This window comes from Ambystoma mexicanum, chromosome 3q (assembly GCF_040938575.1).
Source record: "Ambystoma mexicanum isolate Mex_15411 chromosome 3q, UKY_AmexF1_1, whole genome shotgun sequence".
NCBI classification, from domain to species: Eukaryota; Metazoa; Chordata; class Amphibia; order Caudata; family Ambystomatidae; genus Ambystoma; species Ambystoma mexicanum.
Genome location: NC_090926.1, coordinates 335793951 through 335814012, shown reverse-complemented (window position 1 = coordinate 335814012; position 20062 = coordinate 335793951). Strand labels below are relative to the sequence as shown.

General features: G+C 45.8%; 1 protein-coding gene across 1 annotated transcript in view; it reads left to right on the top strand.

The window, feature by feature from the left end:
• ITK (IL2 inducible T cell kinase) overlaps nucleotides 1-20062 on the top strand; it is a 496552-nt gene that overhangs the window by 460419 nt on the left and 16071 nt on the right. Inside the window, exon 16 of the mRNA XM_069653933.1 lies at nucleotides 13286-13443. Coding sequence (XP_069510034.1) covers nucleotides 13286-13443 — 158 coding nt within the window. The remainder of the gene's footprint in view (nucleotides 1-13285; nucleotides 13444-20062) is intronic.

Genomic DNA, 20062 nt, shown 5'->3' with positions numbered 1-20062 from the left:
GATTGTCGCTTAAGCAAGAGCTTTCTGGAAGGTTCTCTTTCAGGCGATCAGCGCAGTGGAGACACCTATATCTACGTCAGACTTGTCTTTGTTTCCAGAAATAACTGAGCAGGGAGAGAGGACTCATCTGAGAGACTGGACCATGAATCTTTGTTGTCAAAGCATCTTCAGCAGGTTTCCCTTTCGATCACAAGGTTAGAAGCTATAAAGGTGTAGGTCGGTGCGTGGGTCAGGTTGTTGTAAGATTGTTCTTCTAGAGGGAACATGTAGCTCTGTGGATTTTCTAACTAGATAATAAAGTTGTCTCTATCTTTTCTACTAACTGAGAATGATGGTGTGAGCTCTTTTGCTCCTCTCGGGAGGATAGCTCAGGGGCAACGCGCTCGCCTTGGAAGCAAGATGATGCGGAGCAACACAGGTTCGATCCCCGGGTGCACGCTTAGAAACCTCTGGGTATTAAGCACGTTATAAATAACCAATTAAAATATAACAACGGAAACCTTAGAGAAGTTCAGACTTGTTGAGAAGCTTTCACCAACATCACTCCATGATCTAGGAACATTGAGAGGGTGCCAAATCAAGTTACACAATGATGAATCCTTAAAACTAGTAGTAGCCAAACAGTATCCTGGATTGCTGTTCATGGTTCAGAAGCAAGTTGAAGATAAGCTATAGTCATCGCTTGACCAGGACAGCACTGCGCCGGTCAGTGGTCACGCCTCCTAGGTGTCCCCTATAGCTCTAGTGCTGAGAAGGGACTCCAATGGAAAGAATAGCATATGCATTGACATCAGACTTCCCAATGAGGCCATTCAGAGGAAAAGGCACATTCCACCCATGATCAATGCCATGTACAGCTGCTCAATGAAGCTCTCACCTTTTCTAAGCTTCCTTTGATTAGGGGGTATCAGCACATCTTACTAAAGACTACTTTGCAACAGAGGCGTAGCCAGGGTTGTCTAACAAGTGCGGCCTGAAGCTAATGTAGTTGGGCCCGCCGCAGTGACATTAACACTGGTAAATGCCCACACAACGCTGCTGAGTGGTCATTTACAGATTTTGGGTGGCCCTTGCCTGCTCAGACCCTTCCGATGTTTTAGGTAGGGTAATAAGACTGGACTGACCCTGCGAAAAGGGTGCCACCACCCACTCTGTGCTGTAAGTCCTGTAGGAGGAAGATGGAGGATTCCCCAGGCTCCAGGGTTTTTCTCCCCAGCCATAAGTAAAGAATCCCACCATTGAACGTTAGGGAACCCAGGGGAGGACAGGGCAGGACCCTACAAAGCATTGGGAGAATACACGAGGTAGGTACAGGATCCAGCCGAGTGAGACTATCTGGTTGGGACAGAAGGAAGCTTGGGCTTGTCAGGAAGGCTATCTAGTTACTCCCTAGAAAGCCACCCTAATGACTTTAAAATCAACTGCTGTCCCCTCTACCCCTCTACCTCAAATAACCTGCTGCCAAAACATGCAAAATATAAATTGCATAATCAAGTCCTGACGATATGCAGCAAAGAGAAGGCCCTACCTCTTCCTGTATAACTCAAACCATGGGACACAAACTAAATTGCTCCACATTGGAGTCCTACTGCTCTGGTCTACGGAACCCACATATTAGAGCCAGATCTGGGTTAACGAAGTTCTTAGCAGAGATGGGTGTGAAAAGACGCACACAATCCTCAGCATTAAATGTGTCTTGCAGACGAAAACCTAACATTTAGTACCCTGTAGTAAATGCATTGTTATCTGTTTACCGAAAAAAGTAGTGGAACTGTGGTCTCGGCATTGGAGAGGGTAGGCGGAAGCTTTGTGCCACATGTGACAAGGTGGTACGGCCGGGCATTGCAGTAATCTAAGTGACTAGTAACTAAGGCTCCTATTATAACTTTACACTTGCACAGGCACATGAATGGACAAATCCTCTGTATAGAATGGAGAATATGGTCGTAAAAAAAGTAGAGGAATGGCAAACAGGAAAAATAAAAAGTAGTGGAACACCGCTCCCGACTGTTCCCGCTTCACTTCGATCACTGAGTAAATGGCATATGACATGCATAGCTGCAAAGCATCCACTAACATGAGATGCTTACGTTTACCAGCAGCTATGGCGGTTCCCTTGTGAAAATAACCAATGCAGGTGCCAGCAATGGGTGAGCTAATAACACCAAGCATTGGTTTTAAGTAAAAACATTACCAGTCAGTGTCTGCCCTGCCAGCAGTCTCACTGCTTCCTCGTCTGGTCTTGATAGTCTTTTTTCCTTTCCAATGTTTTGGTTGGGTTTATTGGTCATCAATATGTCAAAGAAACAGTCAACACATGTCCACTTGTCTGCAACATTGAGTTAATGCATCAGAAATGTTTTATATTGCATGTTTTATATTGCATATAGTGTTGCACTGGTGAATAAGTGAATGCAGTAACTTTTTTTCATATCGGATACAAATTTAGTGTTGCACTGCTGAGCATAGTGGAAAAAAGTCTTTGGTATTAGTGGTAATACATAACATCTATGGAGAGAAAATATAGCCCAAGCTTAGTTCATTGGACTGTGGGGAACGCAGAGGTGGATGTGGTACAAACAGGGTAGGTAGGATGAGAAGGGCGAGATGTCTGTCATTCTGAACAGTAATAGTCTGGCACCCTTCTATTATGTATGTTACTGTGCATTTACTGTTACCTTAAGGCTAGAACATGCTTTGCTGCTTGTACAGCACTGGCTCTATGCTGCATTAAGGTCACCTCACAGGACTTTGGAGTCACAGCCAACAGTATGAACACCAGTGCACCTAGAGATCAGCACTGAGGGGCTCCCCAGCAGCCAGACAACAAGCCAAAGCGGAGAGAATGGGCATGCAACCCAAGTAACTGTGTTCCAAAATGGGCTCACAGCAGGAGAAACAGTGATCTGCACCAGGAAAACCAATTCATGAATTTCCCAGGGGTTGCCATTGCCTAGATTATAGGGAAGTGGCATAGGAAGTGTATACACATTGTTTCCTTGCACAGTGCAGATGGGTTTTCCCAATTGGTGTCATGGCCCCGGAAAATCCCCAGAACCCGACGCCACTGATCTGTGCATGTTGTTCACCTGCAAATCTTTTTCATGAAAACATTTGTGAGAGATTGTATGTCAGAAATGCAAATTTGCCATATGTGCCACTGTCTGAAAAATTTGCAAAATTGCCCATGCTGTTTCCCTTTGTAGAGGAGGGGCCAAGTACCCCCACTCCACCTGCCCCGCCTACATTACCTGAAGCGTATCAACCAAAATATGTGACGTATACCGAACAGGTGAACCAGCAAAGAGAAGAGCGTGGACTCTGTGCAGTACCCATAAGAATACCTATACCTAAGAGAATATGGGAGGTAAAGTACCCATTGAGGAAACCATACCTGCATCCAAGACAATATGATGGCCATTTGAACGAGATTCCTGATGAAGAAGCAAAGAAGCTGAATGACCAGGATGAATGGTGACATTATACAAAGCTGAATCGACACCCATATAGAAAGATAACCAGACCAGAGAGGCAGAGGATTTATAAAGAACAGAGAAATACAAAGGATAAGTGACATCTTCGGATCAGGATAAAGAAACTTATGTCAAAAAGCTGATGAAGAAACCTAGTTTAAACGTGTACAGATGCAATGTAATGCAAGCAGCAAAGTAATCATGAAGCTAGAAACCTGCTTTTAAAATAGTTAGATCGCGGCAAGCGCCAACATATACATGTATACATCATAGATACATATGGACAAGTAAAGGATGGATGTTTCCACTACGTAAAAAGCAGTACTGAACAGCGAGGAAGGCCTCATTCTAGTGTCGCAGTTGAGAAAATCCATCAAATAAAAAAAAATGCATCTAAGGAGTTCACTGAGCCAAGAAGGCCAAGGTCTTGTCAAACTGGATTTGGCTGACATTAGATACAATTAATGTGAAAGAACAGAAGCTCCTGTTCAGAAAGGTCAAGCAAAAACAAAATACGTCAGAAGACTCTCAAAAATAAAATAAAATACACAGAAAGACTTAATTTCATGGTGTGCAGTCACGTGATGGAAGAAAGTTGGACGGACGAGAAGATCACACCTACGCACGGAAGCCGGATAGTGCCCATACTCCTTCAAAATTCTCAGAGAAAAGTACAGACTCAAGGCCAACTTTAAAGTTCTAATTGACACTGGACCATTGAGGTGATGATGGATTACATTTTTAATTGGTGGGAAGCTGGTATCAAGACAAGGTCACCGGCACCTGGTTGTTTCGGTCTGCGTGCTGCTCACATAGGTGGAAAATCACTGACGGGGCTTAGTAGACAACCAATCGTAGGGGACCACGTAGTTGGGGGTCCTATAGTTTGTGTAGCCAATGGGACGTCATACATTTAATGACGTCCATAGTGGCCATTTTGAAGGGAGGGCTTAGTTGCCCCACCTGATGTTAACTATCCTATTACCTCTCTCCGTTACTCCATACAGATATATAACCTATGCTTAGTTATTCACTTAGAACCAATCCCACATCCCGATAAGTTTCTGTAGTTGGCCACGTCGGATGACATTGGAATAATGCAAGTCAACACGTCAGCTATGACCAATTATGGGTATAAGAACCCAACTTAGTAATGAAGTAGTTAGAGTCAGAGTATCGAGCGATTGCTGATGTTCTTTGTACTCCCTGTTTTAAGATAGTTAACATTAAAACAGACAAACTTTACCCAACTATTTGTGTCATCCTGATTATTGATTTATGAATAAAATCTGCATCCCCATCTATCTCCAGGGTACAGCTGCTCATCTTAAAGGGCTGCAAGCCTCCAGTTCATCATCTTTAAAGTACAAAGTTTTTATACTGTGCCAAACCACCCCACCACAGTATTCTGAAAGCTTCTCTGTTTGTGCAAAATATTTAAGGCTACTGAGCACTGTCTTTGGCTTGGAAGCAATCAGGCCTTTAGGTCTACTACGGTTCCAGGGTGCCATAGTGATCCCAGGCAATTTGAAACCAAGCCAAATAAACCAGGCAGGCAAAGCCCTTACACTTCCCCTGCGGCGCAAACAGAATGGCCCAGATCAACAGACAGGGAAGCTGTCAGGAAATCTGGGCACTTGTAAATAAGGGTGGGTTTGAACCATGGCTCCTCTGGGAGCAAAGCCCTGGGCCAGGCTCAATATGGCATGACACAGCACAAACTATTGCACATTATCGCCTGATAAAGAAGTGCATTTTTAGAATACACCTATTTCTTTTCAGGGGGTTTCCAGAGGCAGCCAGGTTAGACATGCCGACATTTCTGCATATGGTGGAGGAAGAAAGTAGAACACACCCCATCCACCCACACACACACAATGCCAAAAGTATAATTTGCCTCCAGCCAACAGTGTTGGCTAAAACTTTTCATAGCAAAATGCTACGTCCTGCCTCAAGTGGAACAAATTAGTTGCACTGCTATAGTGAGGATGCCTAGCTCTGAGGCTAGCCAGTTCCACGTGCTGAGGCGAGGAGTGGAATGGTATTCACAGAGACGGGGAATTAATGCACATATTGTTATGCAGCATACTGTCCAATTCCTTTCCCTTCCCCTCCTCACCTGAGTGGTAATCCTCCAATTCGTCTGTATTGAGACGCCGACGTGCGCAGAAATCTCTTCTTGTGGATGAAGAAACTTGCCTACCACGAGAGGAAGCCACAGTGAATGCTTGAAACAAGCAGTCCTGGGACTCCTCTCCCGTAGTAGGCGACAAGGGAAAAAGCCTTCTTGGCACAAAAAACCCTTGCGAGGCAGGAGGTCGAGACAGAAGTCCTTCTTGGGAAAGTACGAGAGACCAACAGTTGAAGAAGTGAAGATGGACGGCCACTGCGGGCTGAGGTGGCGGAGCAGAGCCGAAGGCGACGGAAACCAGGAAGCGCTCTCACAAAAAGGGCAGCTCAAGCACGGGAACCAGGAGAAAGAGAGGGAGAGAGAGAGAGACTGAGGAGCCGGGGAGAGCCGCCGGAACTGAAAGAGAAACTGACCCAGAACCAGAAAGGTAAAGAGAAAGAGAAGCGGAAGAACAAGAGGTATCGCAAGGAGCGATAAGGCGAAAAGACAGAGCGGCCAAGCCGCAAGGCGGAAAACTAGCGTCTCACCCAAAAGGTTGAAGCGGAAGCTACGGGGGTTGCAACGCATTGATCGATGGGAGAGGAGGACTTATATACTTCCCAGCGATCGCCATGTTGAAGGAAGACTAGACCGTGACTGCACGCAAACAACACAACGTGCTGGAATTACGGTCGGCGCCGGAGCCTCCATCACGGAAGTACCCGCCAATCGGCTGGGCGGCGCATGACAGTATGCCCCCCTCCAAAACGAGGACCCCCAGGCTTACCCGGGAAACACCGATGGAAACCTCTCAGCAATCGGGGGGCATGTATGTGGGAGACCGGCTCCCAGGAGTCCTCCGACTCCGGGTAACCCTTCCACGAGACCAGATATTCTAATCGACCTCTGTAGTATCTGGAGTCACGGATAGCCGCAACTTCATACTCCTTAGCACCCCCAGAACCCTGCATAGGAAGACGAGGAAGGAGTCTTTGGTGGGGATCTTGAGTGAAGGGCTTAAGAAGAGAGGAGTGAAAAACAGGGTGAATGCGATTGAGAGGAGGAGGCAATTTCAATTTGAAAGAAACAGGATTGATTTTAGACAGAATGGAAAAAGGTCCTAGAAAACGAGGAGAAAGTTTGGAAGGGTGAACCCATCGAGGTAGGAACTTGGTAGAGAGCCACACTCTATCCCCCGGTTTCCAATCGGGGCAATCCTGCCTGCGTTTGTCCGCCTGTTCCTTGTTCCGGATTCTGCTCCTTTGCAGACTGCATTTAGCTGTCTTATGCGCCTCCCCAATGGATTGGAGCACTGATTCTGCAGTAGGAGAATTGGTGGGCACTGGAATCAGGGGAAAAATGGATCGAGGATGCACTCCGTACGTGCAAAAAAAAGGAGTGAGACCTATAGCGGAATGGGTGGAATTGTTGTACATAAATTCCGCTGTGGGTAATAGAGAAACCCAGTTATCCTGATGTTGGTTGACATAGCATCTCAGGTATTGCTCTAGGGTGGCATTTAGTCGTTCCGTCTGGCCGTTTGACTGAGGGTGAAAACCAGAAGAAAGTGCCCGTTCTATGCCGACCCTAGAACACAAAGCCTTCCAGAAGTTTGAGACGTACTGACTACCTCTGTCGGAAATGATCTTATCTGGTAGGCCGTGCAGTCTAAAGACATCTTTTGTAAAGGTCTCTGCCATTTGAGTGGCGGTAGGTAATCCAGGCAGCGGAGAAAAGTGCGCCAACTTGGTGAAGGTGTCAATCGTCACCATGATGCAGGTACAGGAATTAGACACCGGTAGGTCCACAATTAAATCGGTCGATCTGAGACCCCATGGGCGTGTTGGCATTTCTGGTTGGGTAAGCAAACCTAAAGGCCTCCCAGAGGGGTATTTCGCTCTGGCACATGTCGGACAAGCCTTGACGTAGTCCTTAATATCACCTTTCAACTTTGGCCAGAAAAATCTCCTTGCGATGAGTTCGGTTGTGTTAAGCACTCCTCTATAATGCGCAGTCAATGAGTCATGGCACCACCGAATGATCTTCTTGCGCCAAGGACCTTCCGGAATGTACAGTCTGTTACCAAAAAACACTAAACCTTCCCTCTCGGTGTATGCCTTTCCTTGTGGTCTCAAGGATGTTGACCTTTCCGAAGCTATAGCGGTCTTAATTTCCTGAAAGAAAACATTGATAAATCCCAGGATCTTATTCCTTTTGAACATGGTCTCCCGAGGATAAAGGGCACCCTCCCCGGGAATCTCCTTCCTAGACAAGGCGTCCGCCACTTTATTAGAGGTGCCAGGTACATAAGTGATATGGAAGTCGTATTGGGCAAAGAAATAGGCCCATCTGGCTTGTCTAGAATTCACGCACTCCAAGTTTTGTAAGGCCTTGAGATTTTTATGGTCGGTCCTGAGGATAAAGGGATGACGTGCTCCCATCTGTAGATGTCGCCACTCCTCACAAGCCAGTTTCATCGCGAGTAGTTCCTTTTCGAGAACCGAATAATTGAGTTGGCTGGGGGATAATGTTTTAGAGAGATAGGCGACTGGATGTTCCACAGTATTGTAGGTTTGCAAAAGTACTGCCCCGATAGCCATGGCAGATGCATCTGTTTCAACAATGAACTGTAGGTTTTGATCTGGATGACGAAGAACCGGAGCGGAACAGAACAATCTCTTCAGATTCCTAAAAGCCTGTTCAGCTTTTGGTGACCACAGGAAAGGCCCTGACTCTTTCCTCAAGAGACTTGTGATGGGAAGTACTACCTCAGAGAAGTTTGGTATGAACCTTCTGTAAAAGTTCGAGAGACCAAGAAACCGTTGTACTTCCTTCACATTACCAGGGGAGGACCAACCCAGTATGGCCTCGACCTTGCTTTCATCCATGGAGATACCCTCCCCAGAGAGAACGTATCCCAGATAATGCACTGAGGAGGCCAAGAACACGCACTTTTCTGGTTTGACCAGAAGTTCGTAATGTTGAAGGCGCTCTAGTACTTGAGTCACGTGAAGCATATGGGAATCGAGATCTGATGAATAAACCAAAATGTCATCCAGATAGACGACGACCGTGACCAAAAGCAGATTGGAAAATAATCGATCCATGAACCGCTGAAATATAGCTGGGGCATTTACCAATCCGAATGGCATAACCTTGTATTCGTATAGCCCGAACGGGGTGCGAAATGCCGTCTTCCATTCATCACCCTTGGCAATGCGAAGCAAATGGTATGCGTTACGTAGGTCCAGTTTGGTGAAAATGCGAGCCCCTTGAACAGCCTCTATGATTTCAGAAATGAGGGGCATGGGATAACGGTCTTTTATGGTTACCTTGTTAAGCCCTCTGTAGTCGATGCAAGGACGCAAATCGCAGGAGTCCTTCTTTTTTATGAAAAACAAAGAAGCTCCTGCCGGAGACTTGGAGGGTTGAATAAGACCGTTTTGCAGATTAGTATCCAAATACCCTTTTAATACTCGTCTCTCAGATTGGGTTAAAGAGAACATCCGGCTGAAAGGGACCAAAGCATTTGGTTCTAGTTCCAAAGAGCAGTCTTCCGGCCTATGAGGAGGCAGCTTCGCCGGTATTGTTTCCTTGAATACCTCCTGGTAGGGTACACAAAAATGTGGCAAAGCGTGAATACCCACATGATCACTTGTCAATATCGTCGCGGTCTGGTGTTTGTTCAGAAATGACTTTGAGAAACAATGCTGTTTACAAAATAGAGACAGAAAACTCAACTGGTTACAGGTCCAGTCTATCTGAGGATTGTGCTTGCGCAGCCAAGTTATTCCTAGTATGATCGGAAAATGGGCTGCTCGGATGATATCGAACTTGAGCACCTCTGTATGTTGGAAAATGGTGACTCCTAGTTCCTCCGTGGTATGCGTTATCAGGCCCGAAGAGAGGGGAGAACCGTCCACCCCTTCAACCTTTTGATCTTCATTACGGGCTACTCTATGAAGGCCTACCTTCTCAGCCCACAGAGTGTCCACAAAGTTTCCGGCAGCCCCACAGTCCAAGAGGGCTAGGGCATCTATGGATCTCCCCCGGGATTCGATACATACCGGAATCACCATTAGCCTGGAATCTTCCAAAGTGCTGGGAGCAGTAATAGAGAGAGATACGTAGGGACATAGGAAATTGCAAGATGATCCTCGGAACCAAGTCCCTACTGGCGCCGAGGAATTTCGTTTCCCTGTGACTTGGTTGGTACCACCGGGCATTCCTTAAGTAGGTGCTGCTCTGACCCGCAATAGGCACACAGTCCTTTCTCTTTTCTCCGTCTTCGCTCAGCAAACGAAAGAGGGCCTCTGGTAGCCCCAATCTGCATTGGTTCTTCGAAGGAATGGGAGGAAGGGTAAGAAGAGGACGTAGACGGAGTGGAGGCAGGAGAACCCGTCGTGAGGCGGTGCTTGCGGCGTTCAGCTCGGCGTTCCTGAAGGCGGTACTCAATCTGTAATGCGGAAGACAGCAAATCAGAAAAGGCTGGTGGTCGGGAGGACCTGGCTAGCTCGTCCTTGATCTCTTCTCGAAGGCCCCTTCGGAATATGTCATACTGGGCTTGTTCCGGCCAACCCGCTTCTGCGGCCAGAGCCTTGAATCGAGATATGTATGTAAGAACATCTGAGGCCTCTTGTCTTACATCCAACAAGTCCTCGCTGGCAGTGAAAGTTAGTTCTGGTCGCTCAAATGTCTGTTTCAGTAGACCCTGGAACCCGGAAAAATCGTGTAGAATGGGGTTGGCACTGGTAACCAATGGGGTGGCCCAAGCAAGGGCATTGCCCGTCATGTTTGAGATCAAAAACCCAACTTTGGATTGATCGGTAGCAAAAGCACGAGGCCTAAAGGTAAAGTACACCACACACGCCTCCAAGAATTCTTTTATCTTCTTTGGTGAACCATCAAACTTCCCTGAGGGGAGCGTCATTGGGGGTAGTTCGGCAGGCGGAACATCTCGGGTAGTGGCAAGCTGTCGTAGAACTATGTTTTCAGTCTTGACGGTCTGCAACTCTTGTGATAACCCCTGAACCGCCTTCCAGAGTTCCTGGATCTGTTCCTCCGCCGACATCTTGGTTTCTGGGCGTTGCAATCTGTCCAATTCCTTTCCCTTCCCCTCCTCACCTGAGTGGTAATCCTCCAATTCGTCTGTATTGAGACGCCAACGAGCGCAGAAATCTCTTCTTGTGGATGAAGAAACTTGCCTACCACGAGAGGAAGCCACAGTGAATGCTTGAAACAAGCAGTCCTGGGACTCCTCTCCCGTAGTAGGCGACAAGGGAAAAAGCCTTCTTGGCACAAAAAACCCTTGCGAGGCAGGAGGTCGAGACAGAAGTCCTTCTTGGGAAAGTACGAGAGACCAACAGTCGAAGAAGTGAAGATGGACGGCCACTGCGGGCTGAGGTGGCGGAGCAGAGCCGAAGGCGACGGAAACCAGGAAGCGCTCTCACAAAAAGGGCAGCTCAAGCACGGGAACCAGGAGAAAGAGAGGGAGAGAGAGAGAGACTGAGGAGCCGGGGAGAGCCGCCGGAACTGAAAGAGAAACTGACCCAGAACCAGAAAGGTAAAGAGAAAGAGAAGCGGAAGAACAAGAGGTATCGCAAGGAGCGATAAGGCGAAAAGACAGAGCGGCCAAGCTGCAAGGCGGAAAACTAGCGTCTCACCCAAAAGGTTGAAGCGGAAGCTACGGGGGTTGCAACGCATTGATCGATGGGAGAGGAGGACTTATATACTTCCCAGCGATCGCCATGTTGAAGGAAGACTAGACCGTGACTTCACGCAAACAACACAACGTGCTGGAATTACGGTCGGCGCCGGAGCCTCCATCGCGGAAGTACCCGCCAATCGGCTGGGTGGCGCATGACACATACGTGCAGTTCCCTTAAAGGCTCTTACGCTACCTCAAAGCATTAAAGGAGAGGCTACAAAAGAGAAAAAAGAGTTTGTGTAAAATGAGTTGTTTATTCTATATATTTTCCAAACGTTTCTACACCAGTACGTCGGCGTAGCCCTGAGCAGCACTCACGAAGTGGAAAGTAGAATAAAGTTCCAGTATGTCAAACACACTGCACCACAGTCCAATAGATTTAAAATTTCCTTTAATATTCCAAAAATGGTTTCAAATTGTTATTGCTTCCAGCCCTCGCCCAGCCTGACAAACAGCGGAAAACCAGCAATGGATGACGCGTTTCGATACTACTCGTAGCTTGGTCACATGATCTTGCCTTTACAATGGACACACCTTTATTTCTTTCCCGGACTCATATCCATGGGAGAGAATTAAAGAAAAATGCTTCATAGGTACAGATGAAAAACCTCTTCCTGAAAATCACCCATTCATCTAAAATGCATATATCTGATGAAAGCCATATCTTCCAGAGGACTTGAGAGAAACGTGAAATTGGATATCATATCTCCTTAAATGGACTAAATCATAAAAACTGCATGTCTGATCGATGGGTCTAATGTTGTTTTATTCACGCAGATAGGTATACAGTTCCTCATCGATATTGTGTCCAGATGGGATTTTGCTCTCAAAATCGATGATATAACACGTCTCCTGTTGCCTCAAAAGTTTTTCCCTGTTTCCTCCCCTTGGTCCAATGTTAAATTGTCATAGTCCAGAAAACGAAAAGTCACATAACTTCCCTTCATGTTTCTCCCAAAAAATGTTGGCTATGGAGTATGCGAAATCTCGATTTTTTATTGCTCTGACATGCTGTTGAATTCATATTTTTAGTTTGCATTTGATGCTCCCTATATACCATTTATTGCATGTACATTTGAGTGCATAAACAATATATTCCGATGCACAGGTACCGGATATAGGCATATGGACTTTTCATCCCCGAATTCGCATATATATATGTTATTTATGTATCTCATTCTGCGCCCGTCAGTCCACTAGACAGCTTTTTAAACACTTTGATTTTATGTTAGAAATGTCAACTTCCCTTTTTTGCAACTCCATGACATATTAGCAGCGTTTTTTATTTCTATTTTGGCCCTATACCCCCAGTTCTTCTCATGCCTTTACTTTCATTTCCACACCAGTCTTACATATCTGTGGTCAGTACGGAAATCCTTGAGAGCGTTGTACCATGCTATTTGTCTTTTATACTGTGCATGTCACAACCGTAATGGTTTTAAAGGGCAGAGTCTTGTCCATGTAAATGTTGACCCTCCTCAGGGTGGCAGCCAGATTCTGGTCTTTGCAGTGAAAAGGAAATGGGGTCAAGGACAGTGGGAAAGAGGAAAAGAGGGAATATCCAGGGAGACAAAAACATACAGACATAACTCACAACATGAGGAGGAATTAAAACGTAAGGGTGAGTGAGAGTGATCACTGGGATGAGTGTATACTTAATCAGAAAAAATGCAATCCAAGAGAAGGGATGTTAACTGGAGCAAGGTGGTGTGGGATGCAATAGAAAATACACATGAGAGAATGGTGTGCTCATTACCATGATGCATATATTGCAGGCATGTAAATTAGAGACACAACACCAATGGGTATGGTGTGGGGGCCCTCATGGAGGTGGTGTGTTTTTGCTGGCCTTGGTGTGTGTGTTTGTTTGTGTGTCTCTCTGTGGGTGATGGTGTCTGTTGACAGATGGTGGTCTGTGCACTGCTTCTGACCACAAGTGATCGATGTGCCAGGGTTCACTGCCCCTGTCTGATTTGAGATCATCTCTTCCCACAGGTGTGCTGGTGTGGGAAGTTTTCACAGAGGGGAAGATCCCTTTTGAGAATAGAAGTAATGCAGAAGTGGTTGAGGATATCTCTGCTGGGCTTCGGCTCTTCAAACCCAAGCTGGCCACGCACAACACCTACCGGCTAATGAAGGCCTGCTGGATGGAGGTGAGTGAGGATGAGGGCCTGGAGATCCCCTTCATACAAAACTAGGCTCTAGATACATACTGACGCTTGATATTTTGCACCACATACACCCTTACTTTGAAGATAATTAGTTATTGTTTTTGTTAGTCCCTTAAAGGTTTATGATTTATGAGAAATCAAGGTGCGGGGGTGAGAAGACAGCCCTGGCACATAGACGGTATACATACATACATGAAATTGTGTGAGTGCCCAATACGGGGAACTCCCGTCCCCTGCACACTATCTTAGGCTAAACGCCAAACAAATTTACATAAGTAGGTCCCAGTTATTGCTTGTATTCAAAGACAATTATATTCATAAAGAAATTTTCAGATAAAAATTAAATATGCATTCATTCGCAAACATTTACCTGTACAGAAAAAGATTTAAAATGTTTAAAAAGGGCAGATGCGTTTTGAGAATTGTTCTCTTCATCAGGGGTAATTTTCAATAAATGTTTTTATAAATAATCCAGAGCAAGGTATAAATAGGTATCCAATTATTCCTTGATATGTTGCTAACACAGTTTCGTGAAATATTCATTATATAAAAATACATTTTCTGACATAAGTACCTCGTAGTTTCCCGGGTATTTCAAAGTGCAAAACTATGCTGCCTTTTTAGTCACTCAATTAGACTGTTTTTGCTCCTGTTGTTAACCAGATAACACAAATTGACGGTTTGTAAAGAAACTTCAAAAATGAATTGATGCATGTGTAAGGCAAAGGATGATAACCTTGAGCTATCTCACCTGCATCTTATATCCGTTCAAGTCCTTTATGTTATCCATATCTTGACCTGTAGAGACAGACTCCTTACTAAGTTTTTAGATTGCATACAATTTCTAACTTTGTTAGCGATCATTACCCTAATTTTACATCACTTAACTTTAAGTAGACCCTGTGCTTCAACTGGCAGTGAGTGACATGATGAGTTCCTCAATAGTCCCCTAAACTAAGTTCCACTTCTGTTCTAGGAGTAAACACACCAATGTCTAGACATATTGTAATTTTTCATAGATTATCTTGTATTATATTTGTGACCTGAATGATAATTTCATTAAAAACATGAGAGTAACCCATTCACCTCAGTATGAGGTCACAATTGTGGACATCCAGTGGTTCACCTGCCAGATAGTATTTCCCTAATTATGTCATGCAACGTTTTTGTTATATCTAGAGGTAAGTGTTCCCCAATCAGTCTATGATCACAATACGTGGATCAATGTATAGTGAATCATGTCATATTTTAGTCTGCACTTACTTGGCTCTAATGAAATGGAAGTATATCCTTCTGTGAGCTTGTGGCCGCCTCCGAGTTCACAAATGCCAAACACAGATAGCCGCAAAATGGCCACCAGTTATACTGACATGCCGCATTGCCGTAGTGACGTAATCGCGTTATGGCGCCGATGGCATCCCGATTGTAAACAAATGTTTTTTCGTGCCATGATTCTTATGCGCTCCAAATTATGGCCTGTGCTTGTAGATTTAGTTACAATATACCGAATGAAGCCCTATTAAATGTGTGCAATTGTATAATTGTGTCAGATGTATTAGGTACAGCAAATCTAATAAAGCAAATGATCTCCCTAGTTTGAATGTTTGTTGCTGAAAAAGGTTATTGTTTAAAAAGGGGAATTATCTGTTTCAATGGCGTCTCAGTCCAATACCCCACAATGATTTTGATCAGCGTGTTCTTTCTCCAACATTCACAGTGCCTCGATTTAGGTCTGTCTATAGCAGTCTTATTATTGCATTCTGCTAGTCATAATCATGAATGTTAACACTAAGTGTTACACATGTTCATATATACATGTCCTTTACTCATGAGAGTGTACAATCTACTACATATTCAAACGTTCATCTGTACATATGGTCCATTACCCCTTTTCTTCATAGATACATACTGACCCAGACACTTTACCCAACCATACTCAGTGACTGGCTACAAACCAAAACATGGACATCACTCCTCCTAACCAAGGCACCCACCTACAAACAGAGTCTCACTCTTCCAACACCAAGGCCTGGTGACATGCAGCTTTAGACCTCGGCCTGTTAAAAAACAGTGCTTGAAGACAGGCATACTCTGAGACTTCAACCTCCTATAATCATTTGCCTGCTGACAATCAGAACAAGGGACCTCTTCTGCCCATATCAAGGGCCTTTTGACTGGCTGCACCGGTAAGCAAGAGCAGGTGTCTACAACCTGTGGCTCTCCAGATGTTATGGGTTACTACCACCTTGATACATACCCATTGGCTATACTGGGTAGAACAGCTTGGAGTTGTAGTTTAAAACACCCGGAGAGCCAAAGGTTGCAGACCCCTGTTCTAGAGCAAGGGCATTAAGAATTGGTAACCCAATGGCTTTGCAAACCCATATCTAGGGCATGGAGACAGGCTACTTCAGTTACCAAGTCCATTTAGGGCCTGGTAACATGTTTTACCCATCAACCTCAGTATCTAGAAAAGGAACTCTTATTATACACGAAGCTGAAAACTATTTGCAGTTATTTATTTACTGAATGTACTCAACAGCAACATGTAAAACATCATTAATCAGTATTGTGTGTTGAAGACCAGATACCTCATATTGAAATTAAATGCAATTCAACAATCTTTCCAGAAGACCTTTTAGTCGACTTCAATTGTATGGTGTCGAATGCTGGATTCCCTGAGTCACTTGCTGACCTCCGAATATGTGCATGGTATCCTCTGCCTGGGAAGGCCCACAATGCTATTTCTCTCCTGGCCGAATGGAACCAAGTCATGCCCTGTTGTTGCATTACCCACCAAATCTGCCTGCGTGCAATCAGGTGCTCTCCCAGCAAATGCATTTTTAAATGAAATCATGTTTTGATTTGGAATTATCTCTGAGGTCAGCAATATTGGCAAGAACTTTACAAGGAACAGTTACTTATTATTCAGGGGAACTGATTTAAAAGCAGACCCTTAAACGAGACACTTCTGGTAATGTAAGAGATAAAGAGCAAAACCTATCAATTTTTGAAGGAAAATGTTGCCCTTGGAAGAGGTTGTTGCCTATGTATAGTGCTCAAGAAAAAATAAAAGAGAAACTTTCTTCTAACTAAAGCACTCTCAGTACACATGATCTATATGAGCCACATTTTTTATGGATTCCCTCCTCCCACTGATTCCTCATCTATGATATCCTATCCACAGAGCAGCTGTTCTTTAGACATGGCGTTGGGACAAGTACATATATATCGGTTAATTTTTTCTGTGCACGCTGTTCACTTCAGGAACATACTTTTTGATGTTTCAAAATGATTCTTCGTCATCATGCCCAATCAAATGAAGGCATTCAGTTTCAAACATTGTGCAGATTGCGGCCGGCTGATGTCAGTATCGGATCTGTACAGGATTTGTCTCTACTGTTGGGCAAGGATGACAACATCCAGGACTGCGCGTCCAGCCAGTCCATGCATCCACAGGCCCTCTGGAAAAGGGTGGCAAAGATTTTCACCTACGTCCAGAAGACTGAGGGTGAAGTTGCGCAGTCCCATTTGAGGCCACGTGGAATGTCGATCCGAGGAGAGATCGCCCCTGCAGAAGGGAAAGGAGAAAGAGAAAAACAAAAAACATTTCAAGCGGTCTCGCTTCCTGAGTGCATTCTTTTAATGACATTCTTCCTTTTAGAAGAAAAGCCACCGCTCCAAGGAATACCCAGAAAAGACGGCTGAAGTACCTTTTCTGACCGAATCATCCAACCTGTATTAATGGGAGAACTTTCACCTCAAGGTGTTTGACATTGTTGCCAAGGTGCCGGTAGTTTCAGCCTCAGCACCAACGGGACCCACCATGTCTTCTGGGACAAGTCGGGTTCCGCACGGTATCACTCCCTCATGCCTAGAGGCTCCGGCCTGGACCCAAAGAGGGAAGAATTCCCCAGCGCTGTTAAACTTCACCTTCGGCCCAAGTCTCTGCACCGGCTATGACTTTGTCCTCAACGTCGTCAGTGCCAATTGGCATTGCGGAAGCAGGAGCTCTTCCGAGAGTATGCTCCTTTCCCCTTGAAACACTTCATGTCAAAGATGCATGAAATCTATGATAAAGAGGGAGATCAGGTGCCCTTTGTTATGGAACCTTTAGTCTCCAGAGCAGAGAGAGACTTTCCGGAGGAGTTTTATGGGGAAAGTGAAGCTGTCCAGATGCTGGCCTATGATTTTCAGGAGGCCTCTGGTCTGGACACTTACCCCGACCTGGACATCTTTCCAGCCCCACCCCTGGTAAGCCTCATGCATCCTTCCAGAGACTAATAACTAAAGTGGGTGATGCCCTGAAGTTATCTGCTCCACCCAGGCCTAAGATTCAGCTTAGATTGATGGACATGCTGGAAACCCTGCTACCTTTCAAAGTTGCAGTAGATGCCTCCTTATTGGATGTGGGGGAAAGGTCCATCTTTGCACCTGCAGTTGCCAGGTAACTGGCTAGGATGCACCGCCCTGGCACTTGAATCCAGCCTTCTTGTCACTCACACTTACCCCGAGAGCTTGGTGCTACAGGCCTCAACTGCGAATCTGAAATAATGCACCCTCCCTTCTCTTTCCCTGAAAGGGTGAGTAAAAGCCTGGACGCCTGGAGGAAGAAGGTTTTTGCATCCTTGGCTAGCCTTGTCCTCTGTGCAATCAATGCCTCTTGTACCCTGGAGAAATTCTCTTTCAGGCTGCAAACCACAGTAGCCAATGCAGTGGACCACATCCCAGAGAGAAGATGAGAAAGGGCTACTTGTCAATGGTCCAGGGCAGCAGAGAGGCCACTCGTTACAATCATCTGTGTCAAGTCCTGACTGCAGATTCTGTTGGGCGATTCATGGCTACAAGAACAGTGATCAAGCATCACTCCTGGATGAGGACGTCAGGTTTTGTGCATGATGTTCAAGCTAAGCTTTTGGACATGCCATTTGATTGACAGAATTTTGTTTGGTGCTAAGGTCGATGACGGCTCTTCAGAAATTCTAGCCTTCAACGTTTACGGCAAAGTCCTTGGGTCTGGCTGTTCAACAGCCCTCTGCTCCTTGTTCGAGGGGTCAGAGGTTTCGTCCCTCAGCCTCCTACGTCCCTCACAGGCAAGGTCAAATGATCCAGATATCAGAGCAGACACTTCCCAAGGGGAAGGGGTACAGGTGCCCCCAGAGGTGGAGCAGCTGTGGCCACTGTCCCATCTGTGCAAAACCTCTTCTACCACGAACTCCCTCTGGAGAGATAGCGGGGAGACTTTCTTTTCAGCTCGGTCCAATGACTGGATCTTACAGGTCATCCAACAGGGCTACTGTCTCCCTAACAGCAGCACCTTGCCTGTGGATTCCACCCTCTTGGAGGAGGTCTGTCAGCTTCTCACAAAAAGAAGCATAGAACCAGTACTTCACTCAGAATGAGATAAGGGGTGCTATTGCACCTATTTCTGGTTCCGCAGAAGAAAGGCAGGTTCTTACGTCCAACACTGGATCTGTGGCTACGGAATTGGTTCCTATGCATGGACAAATTCAAGATGGTTACTCTAGCCCAGATACTGCAAGCCCTCGAATTGCAGGACTGGTTGGTTTCACTGGACCTTCAGGATGCCTGTTTCCATTTGCCAATTCATCAAAAGCACAGGCAGTAGTTAAGGTTTGTTGTGGGACAGCATCACAACCAGTGCAAGGTCCTGCCATTCGGTCTTTCTTTGTGTCCTATCGTTTGCACCACGCTGCTAGCAGTGGTGTTGGGTCGCCTCAAGGGATGCTTTTCCCAGCACTTCAAAAAGTCTCAGATTTCAGTGTGCCATGATGTTTGATTTCAGGGTGTTCTTGGACACTCCCCTGGGCAGGGCTTTCCTGTCCGAGGACCGAGTGGTGAACATCTCGCGGATGGTAAAGGTCCTCCAATCCCAATGACAAGTCCCTTCCTCAGCCTTTTTGGACCTACTAGGCCTAGTGGTTGCTGGAGGATCAGCTGCGCATGAGAACACTTCAGTGGCTCCTCGTTGACAATGGTCACAATTTCAGGACCACATGTCAGACCTCCTGCAGGTTTCTACCCGAGTGGCTCAAGACCTTGTGTGGTGGGCCGTGAGAGACAACTTGCAGAGAGGCGCATTGTTTCATCCGTTCCAGGCCCCTAGTGACGTTGTTCACTGATGTATCTCTGACATTGGAGGTCCTCACTTTACTCGCCTCTGTGAAAAGCAATACTGTGCTGATCCTGATTGACAACACAGTGGCCATGCACTACCTCAAGAAGCGGGGTGGAATGGGGTCCTTTCTGCTATGCAGCGAAGCAATGCGACTGTGGTTCTGGGTTCTACAGAAAAATGTCTCTCTGACGGCGGCTCATCTTTCTGGAAGAAAGAATGTCACGGCGTATGCTTTAAGCAGACAAACCTCAGCCTCTCATGAGTGGGCGCTATGCCAGGAAGTAATAGAGGAGATTTTCTCCTTCTGGGGGTGACTACTCAAGTAGATCGTTTAACTTCCAGTGTGTACAGGAAGTGCGAGTTGTTCTGCTCACCAGAGAGCTTTGGGGAAGACACTAATGGTAGAATGGATATTCAACCTACATTATGCATTCCTGCCCATCCCTGTCATTGCACTGGTTC